The sequence below is a fragment of the Biomphalaria glabrata genome, chromosome 13, assembly GCF_947242115.1.
Source record: "Biomphalaria glabrata chromosome 13, xgBioGlab47.1, whole genome shotgun sequence".
In the NCBI taxonomy this organism is placed as follows: Eukaryota; Metazoa; Mollusca; class Gastropoda; family Planorbidae; genus Biomphalaria; species Biomphalaria glabrata.
Window position 1 is genome coordinate 24,496,462 of NC_074723.1, and position 22,870 is coordinate 24,519,331.

Here is a 22,870-nt window from a genome sequence, read left to right on the forward strand (position 1 = left end):
ACTTTGTCAAATGCTTTTTCCAAGTCGACCCACACAATCGTTGTTGGTTACTGCTGGTTTCTTGTCTTGAAAGCCGTCTTCTATTTCTTGTGTGATGAAGGCGATTTGATCTTCTGTTGATCTTCGTTTTCTAAAGCCAGCCTGGACTTCAGTGAGTAGGTTATTTGACTCAAGGTTCCAAGCGAGTCTGCTAATATTTTGTTTGATAAATTGATACCAACAATAGATCTAAATAGATCTAAATATTCACAGATAGAGATACGGCAAGATGTGTAGGTTTTGTCCCCTATATTATAATTGAAAACGCTATTTCTCCCACACATAGGCTAGATCTAGGCCTATTCTCGGACGGATCAAGTTACTGTATCTAGCTAAACAGAATCAATTGAAAAATTATTGATAATTTTTAAAATATCGAATAAGGGAAATAACTTGTGCATTATACAAAGATATAGTTGTTAGTACAAAGCTCTTTCCCTTAGATAAGATTTTTTTTTAAAGGATTTTTTTATATTTTGTTTGTAAAAAAAAAAAAAACGAGTTACGAAACAAATAATTATTCGCGCTTAACAAAACAACAGTGACAGTTGTCTTGGTCTAGTGTTGTGCATTTAATTACTGTAGGCAGTAGCTTTATAATCTAGTCAATTTAAATCTAATTATCTAATTCTAATGACTTTTGTCATTGGTCTCTAGATCTTATAGTTTTTGGTAGAGTCTAGAGACACTAAAGTCTAGTCTAGATTCGAGTTAGTCTACTGCTACTCTAACGTTAAACTTAAAGTTAAGACTAACGAGTAACAGTAAGTTTGTGTGAGTAAGACTAAGAATAAGAGCAGTAGAGTAGACCTAGTCCTAGGCCTAGTGCCTATGGCGGCTATGGCTTTTATGCCTATACTGAGTATACTAGACTATTAGAGTATAATATTTAGATATAGTGTCACTATAACTATTAACTATAATGAGTTTTAAGTGAGCATGTGTAGTGTAGAGATCTAGATATTAGAGTAGACTATAACTCTATTTCGTCTCTATACTCTATACTAGTTAAGTCTCTACTAGATTGTAACTAGATGATAGATCTATATATATATATATATATATATATATATATATATATATATATTATAGACACTAAGACAGTGAGTATAGTCAGCTAAGTCTTAGTCATAGATCTAGACTCTAGTAATAGATTAAATTGTTAAAGTTAATAGTAATAGTACTATATAGTAGTATATAGTGTCTATAGTATAGTATAGTAACTAACAGTAAGAGCAGTAGACCTAGTCCTAGTAGTGCCTTATGGCTATGCCTATACTGAGACTGAGTATACTGACTAGACTATTACGTATTAGAGTATAATAGGTATAGTGTCACTATAACTATAAAATGAGTTCTAAGTGAGCATGTAGGGGGAATGTAGTGTAGACGTAGAAGAGATCTATATATTAGACTATAACTATACTAGTCTACTATATAATATATATTATCTATAATCTATATAGAGTCAATATAGACACTAAGACAGTGAGTATAGTCAGTATAGTCTTAGTCATAGTAATAGTTAATAGTAATAGTACTATAGTAACTAGACTTAAGACTATAGTCTATAGATAACTATAGTCTCTACGTCTCTAGTCTCTAGTGACTCTAACTCTAGTCTAGATTTATTTTATATTTTAGATATATTGAAGTAGATCTCTCATATGACATGAATATGATCTAGATTCGATCTAGTCACAATCTAGTGAAATATAGATTAATATAGTGACTAGCTAATAATTCATTGAACTTATAGATCTAGATTCTAGATCTATAATTATTGAAGTGAAATTTATTCTAGACTAGATCGAAGCTCTATCCCTATCACTATCATGCCCTATGATAGCCTAAGATTAAGATACTGGCTAGATACTATAGCCTACTATAACTATAGTGTATAGTACTATAGGCAGTATAGGGCTATCTATATAGGGCATATATATATGAATCATAGAGATGCTATACTCAGTATACTGTATTAGTGTATACTCACTGAGTATAATACTCTTATTCTTGTGTCTCTAGTCACCTAGTGACTCAAGTGACTAGTGTAGTCACTGTCTCTAGCCATCTAGGCTCTATAATGAGTGTGAGTCTATAGACTCTAACCTAGACTAGATAGATTCTAGATCTAGAATCTAGACTAGACTAGTAGATTTTAGATCCAAATCCAGATCTCTAGATCTATATAGATTATTATATAAATCTATTTATAATGTCAATTAATCATGATAATGTCAATGATGATATTTATGATAATCACTCAATTTTGCTAGAATCATGTCTGAATCATAGAAGAATAGTATTGTTACGCTTAATTCTCTCTCTTTCTGTAACAACTGCACAACACATCAACACAAAAACTTGACAACAAGAGTTCCAAATAATCTGGTACTTTAATGAGTAAATAAAACAGCCAACATGACACAATAAACTACTACAAATGTTACACTATATATCACCCTACTAAACTCTACTTTCTCTTCCTGGACTCATATGTTTCACTCGAGGACTGCACCAGGACCGACTTAAACTTAATGGCTGACTAACAGTCCCGGTCTCCTCGCTGTCTTGTCTTGAACTTGAACTACCTTACACACTGTCTCTTTTCCACAAAGGCTTCTGATCACATGACCGTAACACAGCCTGACACAGGTCATATTCACAAGCAAAGTTTATATCAGTACTGTCCCTTGTCCATCGATATAGCACGCTAAACTGTAATATTGGCCTGTGTCACATATGATAAGATAAGATAAGATAATTTTTATTGATCCAATCAAATGGAAATTGAGTTTAACTACAAATGAAAACCTTGGCGTAACTACTGTACAATAACAATATAGATGAAAATACAAACAACATTCACACAACATTCATATGTCAGCGGATTGTACACAGTTAACCCTATCGCTTCGCCAATAGGGTTACAACAGTATCTTTTATAGATCTAGTCTAGTTATTTCTATACTATTTATAGTCTAGATCTAGAGTCAAACTAGAGTCTAGAGACTACTGACTAGAGATGACTAGACTAGTCACTAGATCTAGTACTACTGGTGAAGTGTCTAGTCTAGAGAGTAGAGGCTATAGTCCTAGTAGCGTACAGGTTACTAGTATTTGTAGTTGTTATGTCTTGTTACATGATGAGACTCTTTTTAGTAAGACATCAACACCAAACATCAAAATCTTAATTATATAAATAATTTAATCTCAATTTAATAGTTGACACTATTCTGTTTATCTTCCTCCATTTTGGTTCTCTCTCTTTCAAACACATATTCGCACCATCCCACAGTCACACGTAACAGTAGTATACCCTAGATGACAGATCAGATGTGATTTTTTTAAAAAACTTTTCCCTTAAATCTTTTTTAATGGAACACTTCACACTTTCTGAGTATTTTGCTGAACACTTTGGTCTACTAGATCTAGACTAGTTGATTTTTCCAGCAATGAGTGTAGATCTAGACTTTCTAGTTCATGCAACACCTATTAAAATTCAGGCCTCTGTTCAGTGGAACCCTATGGTCACTAGTGTTGTGGGAAACATATTGCTCTAGATTTTATTTTTCTATCTAGAATCTGGCTTCTAGACTCTAGCCACTCTAGAACAAACTCAATATCTAGACTAGACAAATCAAATAGATTCCATTCTAGATCAAGTTTTTCTCCCTTGCAGCAAGATGCTTAGCCCACAGACAATTTTAAACATCCAATCCCAACAAATTTTAAACCTGCGCCTCAGTTCGATCTGATGTACATGATGTACACAGTTCGTCACATCTTCAATTGCCACTCTAATTTCTTTAGCATTCAATTTATTAAACTATCATTGTAGTTTAGTAAATCAACTAGCAAATGTTTACATGCTTGGTTTATTACTTTACGTACAGTTGATTTAAATGAGAAAATGTTGATACTGATAGTAAATAACTAACTCTTTAAAAAAAAAATATGTCAGAGGTAGTTTAGATCTATGTCAATGTATCAATCCGTTTTAAACCAAATGCTGCTAGATTTAAGTTTAGTATTTTGTCTGTTCATCAGTATTTTGATTAAAAAATGAAAGGCAGAAAAAAAACACCAAAGCCAAATGAACATAATGATGGTCCAAAGAGATCTTTGCGTAAAAGAAATATAACTGCGCCAATTGAAGCTAAATCAGATTCTACAAAGAAAGTTAAAAAAAGCCAGAAGAAGCCTATAGCAAACATTACAGTATCAAATTTGAATCACGCTGAGAAAACTAATGGAGAAACAGAATTTGAGAGCACATCAACACATCACAAAATGATAGGTGAGCAACCTTTGATCACAAAATTATGATTGTGAAATAGTTTGTTTAATATTTATACATAATTTTGAATAATTGATGCCTTTGTTTAAAATTCTTTAAAAGACTTGACTTTTATAACGATTTCGGCTTAAGTTTCATTTATGTTAGGTCATACAAATAGGAAACTTGAATGGATGCTAAAAAAATGTTCATTTTCTCTTCTGCTGCATTACATTGTTAGATTTTGAAATTCTAAAGGCATATATCAAGGCATATATCAAAAACATTTTAAAAAATTAACTTGTATTTAACTTTTAATTTTATCTTGGTGAATATTTGAACAATCAGAAATATGTTTTTTTTTGTTTCTTTAAAGTAAAATCTTTTTCCCTATTGATACTACCTACTTCTACCAAATTAACTTTTATTTTACATTCTATTAATTAAAAATGCATCTTCTGCTATTCACAGGGTAGGGCTTCCTGCGATATATTGACTTATTATATTTCTCCAGGTTCTTGCACTAGAAGTTGGCCTGTTTTAGACTTTGAAAACCACAGAAGTGAGATTGTAAATTGTACACCTCATTTGTGGCCATTACATCATGACTGCAGTAAAAATATATTCCATTATATTACCAACAACTCTTTGGGCAGGCCAACTTATGGAAACAAAATGGTTAGTCATTTGTAGCTTATGGCATTTTAAATCTCTGGTCTTAGTATTAATAATCTTATCATTATCTTACTCAACATCTTTGGAGAGCAAAAGAAGACTCTTCTGGTACTCTTCAGTCATCATTATAAGAGAAATAGATAGGAATGACTTGTGCTTTTCTAATTTAAGCTTCAAGAAATATTTGTAAAAAATTTTTAGCCTTACCCCCTTAAATTTTTTTATTTTGCTTACTTTTTACTTTCATAATTCTTTAAATAAATTTGTTAAATTTTGCATACATTTTTCAGGCTATAGATAGAAAAACTCTTTCTGCCATTGAAGATTATGATGTTTTCAGTGCACAGCAGCCATACCACAGCAGAATAACTGCAATAGAATGGCATCCAAAAATGGATAATCATTTCTGTGTTGGCTCTAAGCATGGGGACTTGGGCTATTACAGACTTAAATATAAAGACTCACAGTCAATGAAAATTAAAAGAATAAAATCATTTACAGGTGTAAGTTGGCTACTTTCATATTAATTGTTCATAATTAGTAATGTATTTTGTATTAAAAAAAACATCTTGGTGGACATTAGTCTATATCATCCACACATACAATTGACTAAAGTTCAGTAATTTTGGTTTACTGACTCTGCATTAACCTTTCATTAATAATAAAATAACTCGATCATGTGTGTATAATAATATCTGTAGGACCTTAAATTTTTTTCTTACTAAAGTATAGTCCCAAATATTCAGCATTCTATTCAATATGTTGGCCACACCCTGGCAAAGCAAAAAAAAAACAACAAAAAAACCCTCAAAACTCCAGCATACCATGGTAAAAAAAAAGTTCTTAATAAAGCACATAGTGGGGGACATGGTGCACATTTTTTTTTTATAAGTTGTCATTTTTTGTATGTTTATATAACAGTTTTTTTGCCTTCATATCATACTTTTCTTTTGTTTTAGTGTATTTTAGCTGTTTATTTTCTGTTGTATTCTCAAGCAAACAGTTCTTACAAGTTCAGTGCTATATTTTCTGATTTTTAGCAGTACCAATAGGGGAATATTAGTTTTGTGTGGTCTATTCATCCATCCGTCCCGTTTAGTTCTCGTAAACTAGAAAAGATATTGAAAATCTGACATCATGATTTTTTAGACCATTCAAAGCTCTGATGCAATGGCTACTTTTTTCTTTTCTGAAAGCAAAAATTTAATTTTTAAACATTGCAAGCAGTTTTTTCATAAAAATACACCATTTTTACAACTAATCACTATTAATAGTAACAAACAGAGGTTGCTGTTTAGTAAGCGAGATAACTATTTACCATATTTTTAAGACATTTATGCAAACGGTTTTAGATTTTTTGTCAAAGAATTTTTTTTTTTCAATTGTATAAGTTCTGTCATACTAACTACTCCATTAAAAAAAAATGTTTACTTTTATTACTTTTATTTTTAAAGAGAAAAATCTATTTAGTATGCATTTGAGTGAAACATAATTTAAAACAACAATTAATTATTAACGCGTGAACTGCAGCATGACATTACAGACACAAGACACTCAACTAAAGGAAGGGGAGCTTTTTTTTTTACGAAATGATTTTATTTTTCATGAGGCTTTGAATAAGAGATTAACCCTTTACAGAACAATTAGATAATCATCATATGACATCAGTTAGGCCAGGTTCACATCAAACTTCTCATTCACTTTTACCTATCCCTTGGTCTGCTTGACTGTTGGGGCACCACACAAGATCTCCCAACCTTCTTTCTCCATTTTTTTTCTGTCATTTGCCTTTGTTAGAATTTCATTCTGATATTCTTTCTGAAAATACCAGCCTGGGTCGGGGCCGATTTTGAATTTGTGTCTCCACACAAACTGTTTTTGTAACCTTGTTCTTTTTTAATGTTAATCCTATCCCTGATAACCTGGCACTCTTCATTTCACATTTGGCCTAGTTTTCAGGGCTCTGTTGTATTCATGCTAAAAATTTACTTTTTCAAGTGTCAAAGCAAAGGAATAAAAAAAACAAATTTATAAAGTTACTTTAAAAAAAATATTTCCTGTCCCAAAATTGGGTCAACGTTAGATTTCTTCATGCTGCTGTTATGTCATGTTGTTTTTCCTTATTTCTGTTTTATTTTTCCATACATTTAAGATTAAGAGTGTAGTAACATGTATTTCTATTATAGATTGGACCTGGGGGTTATATATCTGCTATGAAGTTTCACCCAACAGATGACAACAAATTCTTCACAGCATCTCTTGATGGTAAAGTTTCTCTTGGAGATATGGAAAACGACACTGAACTAGGGCAGAAAGTATTTTTAAATACTTGTTCCTGGGAGTAGGTTGCATTGTTTTTTTAAATTATTTTTGGTAATCATAAGCCTAAGCATAACCATGTCAAAATATCATGTCATTCTAATATAAGCTATTCATTTCACAGTATACTTTCTTTTTCGGACACTTGATTTGTTTTAACAACAATTATATTGTTATTTATATTTTAAAAAAGCATTTTTATACCTTATAGGTAAATATGTCTAACTAATGAAAAAACATTTTGCTTAGGCGTTGGTACTGTTCCTTGGATGCACACAAGACAGACAATCTAGTAGTAGCTGGGTCTAATGCTGGTCATACTCATCTACTTTCTAGAACTGGAGATGTTGTAAGTTTGCCAATGTTATGTTTTTACTTTATTAATCATTGAAGTAACAACGTTTGACAATAGTTAACACTGTCATTAAATTTATATGTCTAGTAATGATCAAATAGGTTAACATTAAATTTACAAATTAATGTTAGTAAGAAATCTTTCTTTTTGTACACCAGTTAAAAAAATAAATTATCTTTATTGTAACATTTTCATGGTGGAAAAGTGGATTTACTTTCAGACTTTAAGTGGCTCTGAGTCCAGAGTAAATAACCTTTTAATCTCATTTAGTGTGTCCATAGGTCCACCCTGTTTGATTAAGTACCTGACAATTTCTAGGGGGAGTAAATAATCCTTGGAGAGAATCTAATCAGTCATTCATTCATTGCCTTAGACATACCACAGTGACAAAAGTCTTCAGTTGTGACTTACAACCCCACAGACTTTCCAGTTAATTTTCCGATTTTATTCTAATTACATAAATTACTGTTTGTTTTACATTTTGGAAGTCATCATTTTAATTTCTGGCCCCTACTAATTTTATATCAATATCTGAGCATATGTTGCTTCTACTACTAACAATTATTTAATTTAATGCCAATGTCTTCGATTCCGAAGATTAAGAATTAGTGCAGTGTTTGACATGACTGCTCAATCCCACTTATGACTTGCATATTCTTCCACATCTTGTGCAGACAAAGCCGTTGTTCTCCCGTGGTCTACTTAAGTTTTCTTTCAGTTTTTTGAACCTGTCTTCAATAATGGCTTTCCATTTGGTCTCAAATATGTCCCCCACAGCCTTTGTGAGAGCTCTCCAACTGTCTCTTTCAGAGGCCATCTACCGCCAGCTACTCTCCTATATGCCAATGAGGGTGAAAAGGCGCCTGAGTTGATATTTATAGTGATTATGGAAGGCACCTATCTTACATGTTCCTCCTTTAAGCTTGCCAGAAAGTATCGCCTTTGGCATTCAGTCATCTCCCATGTGGGGTAGCTGTCGAATGGTAATTAGTGCTTCTATACTGTCCACGCCAGCTTCCAACAGAACATAGTTATCTGTAATGTAGTCTTGTCAGCAAATGCCCATTGTGGTGCGATGGCATCTTTGATGAAAGCATTTGAGGAGCCTTAAATGCCTTTGATGCAGAACCCAGGTCTTGGAGCCATACAAAAGTGTGGTGAGAACCACTGCTTTAATAACATTGATTTTGTTGCTACTTAATGTAGGCTCAATGGAAAACAAACATAATGTAAATGTTATTACAAATTTCATATTAAAAAAATTGTTTAATATGCTTTATATTTCAATTAGTTTAAATCAGTTTACATTTTTATTGTGACCGGTCATTTCATCCCAGGTCATTCATCCTAGGTCACTTCATCCCCAGTCATTTCATCTCCAATGAAATATTTTGTTCTTAGCCATTGTGTAATTGTGCTTTTAAGACTTTGCCTTTAAGCCCTCATTTCATCTAATATATAAATATGTTTGTTTAGAATACTTTTTGATATATTTGACATGTTATTATATAGTGTTCCCCCTACTCTCTTCATACTTGTTGAGAAATGAAAGAATATATTTCAATAAGTAGATATATTGCAATGTGGAGTTTGTATTTAGTTATATTGATCTGTTTGTTGTAGGGATGTTAATATTATCCTGCGCATATTGCGTGATGTAATGATCAAAGGTTTAGGTGAGGTGAAGTAGAGAAAATCTTTTGAGAGTTAGAATTACAATTTGAATAATGATGATCATGCTGCTCTGCGGTCATAATTTATCATCAAAGTCCAAGGTGTGGTTGAAGTAGTGGAAATCTTTTGAGAGATGAGAACGATCAGAATACCTATGATCTTGCCTCTTATAATTTATCCTGACGGCCATCTTTCGCTTTATTTGTAGTCGTTCTTTCTCAAATATGAGTGTGTCATTTCATTTTATTTATTCTAATAAACTCTAACTTCAAGAAATTTGCAACACTGGCCAAGAAATTACTAATGATTTACAGCAATATAATCAATGGATCGTTTTCTGTACCTACTAGCAATATCTTTTTGACTTCAATTAACACACAAAAACAATTTTTACATTATCTATATATATAAAGATTTTAATTTTTTTATATTTTTAATAACTTCTGATTCTATTCTTGTTTATTAGTGTTAATTCTTTCATCATGTAAATAAAAATAAATATATTGTTAATTTTATACTTTTACAATCATTATTTGATGGATTAGAGGATGAAATGACCAGGGGATGAAGTGACTGGGAACCAGTTTTACAATACCTCTATTCAATTTGTACCTTTATGGGACCTTCCTAGAAATTTGACAGCTGATGTATGTTGTTGGGAAAAGAATTACTAGCTCATTGGCCACGCTGGGAAAACTCTGACTTATAATTTTAAAAAATTTAAAAATGAATAAATTTAAATTTGGCTAGAGAAATAGAAAATATTTTGTTCCTTTTGCTATTTAAATCTAACATTCATAAATTATTATGAGCAAAATGATCATTCTATCAATGGTATAAAGGAGGTATTCTCTTTTTTTTTTTTTTTTAAAGTATTTTAAAATCTTTTTTTGGTGTAGAGTATCTTTTAAAAACATTTTTTCTTCTAACTCATAATATTTAATATCACAGCCTGGATACAAATTATAAGTTAGCAATGTTAGGTTCATACTATTGAATATTTCTATCCTAACAAATTTAACATTTTTATTGTATTTTTAATTATAAATTAGATATATATATGTTCAGATTTGGGACAAAAGACTACATAGTCAAAAAGTGAGTCATTTGGAGTTTTCTCCCTGTGAACCCCATTTACTGTGTTCAGCTTCTCTGGACCACACTGTGAGAATGTGGGACTTAAGAATGGTCAACGAGAAGAAACCTTTGAGCTGTTTACACCATGATAAAGGAATTAATTCAGGTAGTTTATTATTTTGACACCTATGAGTGCTGCTATTAAACCTTTTAAAGGTGTAACAATCATGTATTTGGTAATATAGTGGTAAATTTAAAGGCTGCTTAACTATCTTACATTTCTTTTTCAAGTACTGGTAGATCTGAATGCACCTAGTTCTGAATGATTATCAGGTGAATTGGTCTTCATGCTGTTGATTTTACACTATGCAGAATATTACCTAACTCAAATATTTTAGAAACACTCATTTTATTTATTTATTTATTTTTTTTTACATTCTATTGTGAAATTGGTATCATTTTTAGTAGCTTTAATTACCTATATACTTACATATACTAAAATAAAACACATTTTGATAGCAGTAGAGTTGGTCAGTAACAGATGTTTTAATTCTTTTTTTTTTTGTAATTTGGTCTAGTTTATAATCATTCAGTTCTTTTATTTCTGATATTAATGTTCCGGACATTTTTCATTTTTCAACTCTTTAATTAGCACTATTAGCAGTGAATTTAGTCTCAAACTGAACCCTTCTCTAGAATGTGCTTATTTTAAAAGTGGAATAATAAAGAAGCTAGGGAGTAGGGAGGAAACGTAATAGAAATCATTTGAAAGCTTTTTGAGCAGTTGTCTACTCAATTTAGTGAAAAAAAAGTATAAAGCATGACAATACTTTATCTGTAATATGTAAGTCTTGTGTAGTAATCTAAGCTGATTTTTAATTACATGCAAAATAATAGATAAAGGGAATTCAAGACAGTTGTTATTGATTTAGTTTTGGTTCAAGCCAGGCCATGCCATGCCTTTTTTAAAAATTGATTTCAAATATTGAACACCAAGTGCCCGGTACGTGACGTTTTGGCGCCGCCGTTTTGGCGACGGGACGTTTTGGCGCGAGATATCATTTGACGATAATTTAATAAGCACGTAACTTTTATAATAATGTTTATTTCACTCTACCATAATATTGTATGTATAGTATGAATTCTAACACCGTTCAGCGAATTGTTGTTTTTTTTTAATTATAAAGGTTTTGCTTATTTCATGAATATAGGCCTATAGTAAGTCAGATTCCTGAATGGTTATGACATGCTATATGTGAGTTCTGCTAATCGCACTGGATGATATTTTTGGATTTCTTTCCAAAAGATTTAGTTTTTTATTTGACATTAGTGTAATATACGAATTAGCTAAGTCTCACACTGTAATATAACAAAACATCTAACGCTCTATTACGCTGAATGACGACAATAACTCCACACATAGTAAAGATCAAGACTCGGAATGTGGTCAGTACAAACTCTAACGTGAATCCACCAATATAAACAAACACTCTGGGCGACAATAGATAGAAACAAATTCACGACACTAAGATACTTTGAAAAGATATATTTTGAGAAATTGGGTAGGGGTGATTTGGGTGACACATCTCGCATTGACGCAGGTAGAGTTAAACAAATGAAGACAAGACCAGCACCGAGCACTGGTCGTTGGCGTCATGCGTCTGGCGATCATCTCCTTGGGAATGGTCATTACATGTGACACCTATCCCGCCCCCTCTCTTCTGCTCACATTTCACTCCTTGTATATACTCTTTCCTCCACCCCTCCCCTCTCTCACGCGTAAGACGATAATCTGTTTCTAGCACTCCACTTGACATCCCTAGGTGCGAATTTATAATCCTTAATCTTTAATTCCGAGAGCGGCCCAAAGTCTACATACCAAAGTCATTAAATAAACCAATGTTAATGTAAACAAATAATTGCATCAATTTTTAGTCTATCATCGTTTCATTTTTTTAATTTTTTTTTTAAATTTTAAAGTAATATCTTAATAAACTTTTTTGAAAATAAAAGTGTGCCTCTTAATAAACACACATACACAAGCCAAAATGTTTATTAAATAAAATGATGTGAAACACAAACACACATTTACATTTAATACGTGAAAAATATGTCTTAACACAAACACTCATGCAAAACATAGATATGAATAATTCTTTTAAAAGAAATAATACAATAAACGTACATAATGTATATCGCGCCAAAATGTCCCGTCGCCAAAACGGCTGGCGCCAAAACGGCTGGCGCCAAAACGACCTTCGCGCCAAAACGGCGGCGCCAAAACGGCGGCGCCAAAACGTCCTGCTTCGCCAAGTGCCATACCTACCTTTAAACTGATCAATGATTTGAAAGATATTGAACATCATCTGCCAAGAACTATAACATTTAAACTTATCACATGATTTGAAAGACATTCTTCAAAAAAAAAAAAAAAAAAAGAAGCTAAATCTTTCACTTTACCAAATTCCATAGGCATTCATGTTATCTTATTTTAATCATCATCTTATTTCATTAACAACATAATTGGTTATTTAGTATGTTACATGCCAAAGGTTGCTTTAGGTATTAACATTCTTCAAAGTTCTTTCAACATCATTCCATTCCACACTCTGATGTGTTTTCTTAATCCATATATTCTGTTGTTCAGCTTTTTTTAGCCTGACTGACGGAACTCGTTTGTTAACAACAGACCAAGGGGATAATATTCGTATCTACCGAGCTCCATTCTGGCAACTAGAGACTGATATAAGACATCCTCATCGGTTCTTTCAGCACATCACACCTATCAAAGTAAGTTAAGAATCCTCACATCAGGATTTTTAGCAAGATTTTTTTTTTTAATTTGACCCTTTGATGTTTGTCTAGAAAAGTGAATATAGACACACCAAGTTTAAAGTGATAATTTGATCATTCAATGTGAGCAGCAGCAATTAAATAGAATTTCCATTTTCACCTCTTCATAATTTCTTAATATACAATATGAAAGGGGCTATAACCAAGTGCTATTTTAACTTAAAAAAAATGTATATTTATTAATGGTTTTAATTTTAAAGGAAAAATAATAATAATATTAAGGCTTGTCTTTGAGTCCAAAGATTAATGAGGAATTCAGTATTTCCCATGGCTATGCAGCCCCAGCTGTAACCTACATATTTTGCCACATCCAGTGCAGGCATAACCATTGTCCTACAGTGGTAGATTTAGATTTTTTTATAACATAAATAATATTACAGAATTATGAACCATATAAATACTGAGGGCTAAAATGAGGGCTGTTGAATGGTTTGGATTACTTTTAGGATTTACCCGTATACAAATCCCTTGTTCTTTCTGTATCTATGATTGAGTGCTTTTAAAACATAAATACCAATATATGTATTAACTTTATCCTCCAGGCCTACTGGCATCCATTGTCTGATACTATAATGTGTGGTAGATTCCCTGATGAGAAAAATTATCCAGATCTTGGTGATAAAAGAGCTATTGACTTTTTTAACCCCTGTACTGGAGCGATGGTGTACTCCTTGAAAAATGTTCACTATAACAACATCACATCGGTGAGTCATTGATAGTCTTTAGTATTTACTTCACTATAATGATGTCTCAAGACGAAATCAAAACCTGGGCGCATCCATTGTCTTCCGAGACAGAACTAGCCATGTAATATATATTGTTAAGGCCTCCGCGCGGTGTTGATTCTTGGCAATATGTCTAGCACGATCTGACTGGAAGTAACGCTGAACTCAACTACTTCAATAACACCGGCGAAAGGCCGAAACAATCAAATATGTAGTCGACGCTGATATGTTGTTCTATAAAGATATTTAATACTCAAGAAAGGAATCGTCCGATGTCAGCTATGTCCGTAAATCCGTATATCTATTGTACTCAAGTCTACTACTCTACAAGAAGCGTCTTCTTTTAGCGTTGCTTAGAGCGTTCTTATTTTTTAAAGATCTGTCACGTCGCTTGTCGCTAATTAAAACTTTCCCCTTATTCCCGAAACAAATAACTAATTCCTAATCATGTCATAACAATATATATATAATGATTTCACATTGTTGACTTTCTTTACTTCAGTTTTTTTTTTTGTTTCAGTCCATTGTCTGTTTCATACCTACCATTGATAGTGTTTAATTGGAATACTTTATAAGATCGTTTGGCAGAATGGGTTGAGCATGTCAATGAAATTGATTTTCCTGAATTTTAACCCTTTTAGAAATGAGAATTATTTTTTCTTGTGGCTAGATGCTTAGAGCAAAGTTTACCTGACTTTGGAAAACAATAAAAAATAAAGACCAAGACTAAAACTGCATTATTGATCCTTATGGAAATTTGTTGTGATTACAAGGACTCTTTTTCTCATATAAAGACAACACAACAGAAACATACACATAAATAGAACAGACACAATATAAAGAGTTCATTCAGTGACTACACACAGGCTTCTTGGTCATTTTCATGTTTCCTGATCAGCGAATGGCGTTGATATAGTCTGACCCAATAAGGAACGAACAAGTTTTTGTACCGCTCTGTTCTTGTCTTGATTGACAAACTTCACGATGACTTGACGTAGTGGCTGTTATCTTCCTAGATTTTTCCAATTTTTCTTAGACATTTTTGTTCAAAAAGTTCATTTAAATATGGTAGTGTTGTGCATGTGAATTTTGATTCCCCTTTTTATAGTGTTTTCTGAGTGGCGCAACAGTTAAGTTGAAGCCTTGCCAACAATTTATTCCATATGTTATCAGATTTTGCATAGCGCACCATAAAAATTTTCTAGGATCTTCTTATTTAGTTTAAAGCTATTGAGCTTGTATAGGAAAAATAGCCGCTGGGCTGTTTGCTGTTTTCTTTGTCAAAGTTCTAAGGTGGTCTTCCCAAGAAAACTTGTTATTAATGATGACACCTAGATATTCTATGACTACACTTGTATCGATGTAGTGTTTATTTGCAGTTCGTTTATCATTTATTTATTCTTTCTGAAATCTATTATAAGTTCTTTAGTTTTTAGTTCTAGAAAGTTGTCAGTGCATTAGTTGAGCTTCGATACTGAGTATCGTTTTCTGAAATAAGACCAGCTATGGCGAATTTAATGTGTTTAACTGAGTTATAGATGCTTCTTATGTCATTAGTGTAAAAAATTAATAAGTAAGATTGAAAATATTTGTATTAATTGTTTTTGTTTAGTGCAACTTTCATGCTTATAGAATACTCAGGGTGCTAGTCCAATTGCTTTTACGGAACAGTTTGTGTGTGTGTATGTGGGGGGGGGAGGGGGGCTGGTAGAGGGTTTTCATTTTTTTTTATAAAAGCTATTTAAAAAAAAAGATGTTTGAGTCTGATTTCGAACTCAAGGTCTTGAGCCTCCATGATGTGGTAGGCTGATGCATTAGCCACTGATACAAGTACTTATAAGAATTTAAGGTTTTAAAGTCTTTAAAAAGTCTATAGTTTAAAATCTTTTAGGGAACAACTAATTCTCTACACAAGGATTATCTCCCCTTAACATAGTACATTTCAATATAATACACATTTAATGAATTATGACTAATTAATTAACTAATTGGTTATTTTATTTTATTGATTATACGTTGTCATCTACAATGAAAAATTGTGCAAAGTTTCAACTTGCTCCAAGAATGGGAAACAGGAGAAATAATGTGTACCAGACAGAATGAGTTGATATAAGCTTTGTAAATATAGACAAAAGATAGATAAAACTGCTGGCAGTAATTCTCAAAAACTGAATGGTGAATTAAATTTAACACTTGCTCAATATGAAGGTAGATAGATAAAAAAATAGCATCTTCAATTTGTTTTTTTGTAGTGAATTTTACTAGGGGAAATGTTTACTTCATTAAAATATTATCTGTTGGAAATTCTCTTAATAAAGTATAACTAGTGTTAAACAGTTTGGTATCTTCTTTGTGAAAAAGCATTTTAACTAAATGCAAAAGCTAAAGACAATATGCAACTGAAAAAAAAAGTATTTCTGATTTGTGTGGTAACTGACTTTGATTTTCACTAGTAAGATTCTTGTAAAGAAATATACAATGCATGAAGTGTCCCTATACACAAGTGTATCTTGTACTGTGTAGATGTGTAGGTTCCTGGAGTTGGTCAAGGTCTCAGAAGCTTATCCCTCTGCCTTGGTGCTGTACACTGTTTTAGTCTGTCCTACACAAGTGTATTTTGTCCAGTGTGCAGATATCTCTTAATTTTCTCTTTCTTTAAAAAGCATTACTTTTGTTTTTACAGCTGTGCAAATTTAACAACACTGGCAATGTTCTGTTGAGTGCAATGGGTAAGTGTTCATATTTTTTTACCTTAAGCTTGAAACAGTAATCAATGTCATCTATGTCAGGTTCTTTAGTTTTTTACTAAGACTAAACAATTAATCTTGACTGGTCTTTTCTTTGTCAACTGTTACACTTTAATATTCCAAGCTAAGTTGAAGCTTCAGTTTGTGCTGAATGAAGTCTCTAATACTTCAGCATCCTTTGGACTGACGACTACTACCAGAAATCCAACAGCCTTTAGGCTAATTTATTCTTTCACCGCTGAGGTCCAGCTACACATAAACTTAATCCATTACTAAATATACTATACATGTGTTTATATTATGTACTATATTACCAATGTTAATAACATTGTTTCTAATGTGCCAACAGGTTATAACATGTTGTTATGGTCAACCTCAGCATCTCAAGAGGTGTCAGAAGACCACTGTGCCAAAGACAAGAAACAAACAAGAGAAACATTGGAAAACCAAATGTCAAAAGAAAAAATACAATTAACATGTGACAAATCCAAGGATAAAAAAATTTCAAAACTTCAGCTAAATATAAAGGACAAGAGAAAAAGTAAAGATAATGATGTAGACAAAGCGTCAAAGAAACGAAAACGTAACTAAATGTTGGAAAAAAAGATTTATTTAAAAAGGACTTATTTACTACATCTCTAGTAGATATTAGATTGTTGAAATCTATTGTAAATAAATTATTGAAAAACTTCTCTCACTTGTTTTATTTAATTAGAGTAACACAATTAGAAATTTATAAACAATTTGATCTATTAGGAAATAATTTGAGAACAAATTAGAAAAAAAAAATGTTTGTAATAATTATTTGATTCACTTGCAGATAATTTAGTAAATCTTAAAACCTACAACTTTCAACTAAAGTTTTTACAAAATAACTATTATGACTTTTAGTACTAATTATTCATATGTTGTTTATATGTTGTTGGAGGAAAGAACACACATTAGCAACATAAAGTTCTTTATTCTAATTTCAATTGTGGAAAAACAGTGAAAAATATTATACAAAATAAAAACCAAACAATTAGAAGACAAAATGATTCTTATTGTAAACAATTTATTTTTATTTTATATATATTGGTAAAAATGTGCTCCATGTAAGTCTCATTGCAAGGTTAAAGAGCTTGCTTTGAAGGTCTCACACATACTTCATATGGTTATAATTATCTAAATGCAAAGAAATTTAAATTTGTTATTGTTTTATTTTTTATCTCTCACAAGGGCTTACATCAGAGGTGGCCAATCTTTTGCTTCTGTGCGCCATTTTTTGTTCACTTCTAATTTAGATGCACCACACACATTTTCACTCCTTAAAAGTATTTGGTGATTGTATTGATTATTTCTAATTGCACTTGGACTAATATATAAACACTGTTAGCAGTTTAAACAAAAATAATATCTGATAAAAACAAGATCACATCAGTCAAGCTTGAATGAGACTTTCTTCTTTACTTTCACCAAATCTGTAATATCAAAAGTTACATTTGTAAATGAATGCCACTGACAGTTCTTCAAATTGGAATCTGACAGTTGTGGCTTCATTTTTTTCTTGAAATACTTGCATCTGTATGTGGACCAGAGTGATGGGCATAACTTGAAGCAAGTTTTCATAGTTCTGCAAAATGTTCACATGGTGATGATCGCCAAAACTGAAGCATTTCAGTTCCATCTTTACATTACTAGACATTTTCAGAATATTTCTTTCAGTAAGTGAAAATGGATTTATAAATGCAAGCATGTAGTTTTCTTCTTCAGCAAAATCATTCAAACAATTATTAGAGGTTTCCTGTAATCATTTCATTGATTGAAATATATGCTCTAAAAGTGCATTGGACACATTGACTTTGTTCTTTCAAATGTGGAAATTGACTCATCAGATGTTTCTTAAACATTTTTAACTTCACTTTGAATTCACTGATTAGATTTGTGAAACAATGTTTCCTAGCCTTGCAGTTTAAAATTGAGATGGCTTGTAACATCAACTAAAAATACTAAATCAAACATTCTTTTTTTGATTCCATAAACTTGCAGCTCATCTTTCTCTTCTAATTATTTATATATTTTTCAGTTTCCAAAATCTTCTGAGAACTTGTTATCTAGAAAACCAACACACCTCGCAACATATCACACAGTTAAGAATATTCTCTGAATTCTCTTCTGTATAATCCTCTTATTTTATTTACAATTTTATAACTAGTATAACATGCTTCAAAATCCATCTTTTTCCACACTCTTGGTGTATAATGCAATGATATTTCTTAAGACTTAAACTAGGACTGCTTTATTGATCATTATTGGAATTTTATTGTGACTTAGATTTTATAGAAATCAGCTATTATATCTTTTCTTGATTTTTTTTTCTTAAGGACATAGTGTGCCATGCAATGCAACATTTTTGGTGCATGCACCATAGGTTGGTCAGCCCTGGCTAAGATAGCAAATTATGTAAATATACTGGCAAAAATAGCATCATATTCACAAATATATAAATACAAAAAAAAAACATGATACAAATAACATGGACAATAAGATTTACAATCTACAAAGGTTTGCATAGCTATTAGCTACTTTTACTGTGTTAATAGAACTTCATATACATAGTAATGAAATCAGGCTTGTTTTTTGCAGCTGTTGTAATGACATTGTTTAGGGCTATTTTTCTTGCTCATTCTTCCAATGTAAATTTAGTGTATATATATAAATTTTTTCAGATGTCAATCTAAGAAAAATATTTAAAACATTGTTGACAATTTAAAGATCAGATTAATCAGAATGGTTAGCAAAATAGCAAATTACATTTTTTTAACCCCAGATTTCAAGTTATTGAATATTTAATGCTTCATTAAAAATGCTTTATAAACATTTTAACAATCTCAACAAGATTATCATAAAGAAACCTTAAGAAATCTATAGATATAGATTAAAGTAAAAAAAAAAAAAGGTAAGGCGGCAGATGATCATCTGTTTCTATAGCCTAACAAGTCAGGTACCCATTGAAGTTATGTAGACTTAGAGGCATCCTAAAAATCCTGAATTAAAACATCCCAGACTTCACCAAGAACTCAACAATATTCATTCAGAAGCCAAATGTTTTACAACTGGGCCAACCTCCCCCCCCCCCCCCCTTTTCCATTAATATAATTAGATTACATGGACACGTTTAAAACAGTATAAAATTAGCATGTCTCCATTTCTTAGCTTGGTAGAGTTTTGTGCTAAAATGTTTATAAATGCAATATCATAAGAAAGAACATAAAGTATAATCAAATCTTAATAAAAACACTTTAGTCCAATTTAAAGTGAATATTACTTGTTCATAATTTTTGGGACCAATTATGAGGATGACATAATACAATTTGGGACCTATGTGCCAAATGGCCAATTTAAGCCTAAGTAATGAAGATGATAAAATAAATATGACACTTGAATGTTTATTGCAAACAAATTCTTGAACATTTAATTCACTGCATGGAATTTCTTCATTTGCTTGCTTGTGCTACTTGGGATCCAGCAACAGCTAAAACATTTTCACCAGAACCTGGATGAAGGACAACAAACTTTGAATTAACATAAAGTCACAAAAAAAGAACCAAATTCTATCATGCCAAAAAAAAAAAAAAAAAGAATGTTCAATTTAATATTTTTCTGGAATATCAATACAATAATTTTGTTCAACATTTTGTATACAGTCAAGTATTTTTAAATTTAAATCAAAGATTTTTTTTTTAAATTTCTAATGGCTATCTCATAAAAAAGAAACATTTTACTGAAAATGCAGTCATGCAAAGGGTACAGTGGTAACAATAATCAGCACACACATTTTGGTCATAAAAATCTTCCCATTTTACTTTATTATTTCTTGTTTAGAGAGTTTTTCTTTTTGAACATATAAAAGTTACATATGTGAAAACTAAAATTTGATCAATTAAGAGAAATATTAACTTTAATATCAATTTAATATTTTGAATGAATTTTTTTTTTTATTTAACCTAGCACCCTTTGTCTTATGATAGTACTCTGCACTAGAAACATGCAAGATTCTTTGTGATGTTAGTGATATCAGTTGGATTTAGTTAAATATTAGTGCTTTAAAACTTTATAAACTTTTCAAAAGTAAAATTATTGTTTTGTGATTTTTAAATGATCTTAATTTATATTTTAAATTAAAAACCTGATGTAATGTTAAATGTGAGTTATTACCTTTACATAATACTTAAGCCTGAGATTTATTAAAAAAACAAACAAACTATATCTGTTTTCTTTCAGAGATTTGAACAAGCCTAGTTTAACAATTGTGAAGAGAAATCTAAAATCAAGTAATAATAGAAACAGTTCTAGAAATTGAAAAGAAAAATTGGAATAAAAAAAAGTCTCTGAGTGTGCATAGAAATAAATGTAATTATTTTTTTTAAAACTTTACAATTTTAAACTTGGTAAGATTGTAGGATCGAGGTTGAGACATTTTTGAGACTGACAAAAAAAAACACCAATTCATATTATTTTCATTGTAAGTAAATGATTTTGTCATTTCCATAGGTCACAGGCATAAATAAAGACAGGATGAGGTCAAAACAAATTAGATTTTATCTATCAACACTGATGTCTCTCTCTAAATATTTAGTCCAAGAGTGCTTTTTTGTGTGTGTGCTTCAAAGATATTTTAACAGAATTAGAGAAAACAAAAATTAGGGTCCAGGTAAAAAAAAAAAGAAGTAAGAATTTTTTTTATGTTTATGAATTTTTCTTTTTCTGCTTACTTTTCATAAAGGCACAATTAAAAGACTTTTTCTCTCCTACCACAAAACTTTATATTCTTAATAATAGACTGGGGGGAGGGGGGTCATCACAGATTTATATGTTATGAAATGTAACTGAAAAAAAAACTAGTAAAAAGGAATTACACAAGTATTCCTTGTCACTAGCATAGTAAAGCAGAGATACATGCTTATAGTTCTTACCAATATCAGAGGAAACTCTCTCAAATTCTTTTAAACTTCCTGATGAATGTTGCTCCAGGTAAGCCACTTCTGATGGGGTTAGAGTCTCTCCAAGTTTTTTCAAAGCTGTGAGAATCTCCACAGACTGCTGAATTGCCAGTTCTTTGGATAATTTCCCAATTTTTTCATCTCGACTGATCTAAAGTGAATAAAGAATAAAGACTACTACATCATATAGATAATTAATATATATTGTAGAACATTACATTATGAATAGCCAAAGTCTTGCAGGCCAGTAATATACTGTTAAAAATGCTACATGCACTCACTATTCAGCGCCATGAGAAGCTATCATGGGATAGTATTTCTCAGTATATGGGTGTCAGGTATGCATTTCATGAGGCAACACTAGAGAATATCTTTGTATATCCCCATAAAAAATCATCTACAAAGTTGACTATCAGGCAGTAGACTACATATCCAGCCAATAATAGTTGGGACCTTTTGCTATGGCATGGCTACTGTTCACCTGTGATATATGTAGGATTTCACAGTCTGGTATGTAATCAAACCAATTCACCTTGCATATTTAAAAAAAAAATTTCTTAGGTGAAAGGAGTTCAGCTGTTTAATGTGTAGGGAATATAAGACTCTGAAGCATATAAAAGTGAAAGAAAAACTACATAAATGTTGACCTTAAGCTCTGTTAATATGCTGAGTCCTCTAATTGACTATAATTAGCTTGTCTCTATTTCGTAACTTGGCAGAAATTTGTGCTAAAATGTTTATAAATGAAACAATAATAAGCTACTCCTTTGTGGTCATTTCCTATGCACTCGAAGATGGCTGTGAAGTCCAATCTTCACTTTGAAATGCTGTTTACACTCAAGACATTTTTATAAAGCTGATATACTAATGTTTAATAACACAAAAATGTATTTCCTTTTTTTAGTGCATAATTTTCTTTCATTCACGTTTGTTATGCTTATTACAAAGCTTATATCAACTAACTTTATCTGTCTGTCTGCTAAAAAAGTTTGTACACATTATTTCTCCCACACCCAATCTTGGATCAAGCTGAAATTTGCACAGTTATTTTATTACCTGACAACACAAGAATCAATAAAAAAAATTAACCAATTAGGTTAATTAGCTATTGGTAATTTAATTATTTTGCTTGGTATCTTAAA

General features: G+C 31.4%; 2 protein-coding genes across 8 annotated transcripts in view; one reads left to right on the plus strand and one right to left on the minus strand.

The window, feature by feature from the left end:
* On the plus strand, window positions 1-19,695 carry LOC106057429 (DNA damage-binding protein 2-like). Of its 7 annotated transcripts, XM_056008008.1 has the most exons (12): window positions 556-620; window positions 1,506-1,527; window positions 4,093-4,342; window positions 4,836-4,999; window positions 5,287-5,499; window positions 7,183-7,337; window positions 7,565-7,664; window positions 10,413-10,587; window positions 13,069-13,211; window positions 13,817-13,978; window positions 16,683-16,728; window positions 17,096-19,695. In XM_056008008.1, the coding sequence occupies exons 3-12, from the start codon at window positions 4,108-4,110 to the stop codon at window positions 17,335-17,337; spliced, it is 1,635 nt and encodes a 544-aa protein (XP_055863983.1). In that variant the 5' UTR covers window positions 556-620; window positions 1,506-1,527; window positions 4,093-4,107; the 3' UTR covers window positions 17,338-19,695. The 7 variants fall into 7 exon arrangements, with proteins under 7 accessions (XP_055863984.1, XP_013070059.2, XP_055863983.1 ...); XM_056008009.1 differs by lacking the exons at window positions 556-620; window positions 1,506-1,527 and adding an exon at window positions 1-151; XM_013214605.2 differs by lacking the exon at window positions 1,506-1,527 and having other exon boundaries at window positions 514-620.
* The window catches only part of LOC106057430 (protein LZIC-like), an 11,433-nt gene continuing 6,250 nt past the window's right edge, over window positions 17,688-22,870 (minus strand). The window contains exons 5-6 of the mRNA XM_013214608.2: window positions 21,702-21,879; window positions 17,688-20,281 (exon numbers count right to left, since the gene is read on the minus strand). Of these exons, the coding sequence (XP_013070062.1) occupies window positions 20,223-20,281; window positions 21,702-21,879 (237 nt within the window). The 3' untranslated portion in view covers window positions 17,688-20,222. The remainder of the gene's footprint in view (window positions 20,282-21,701; window positions 21,880-22,870) is intronic.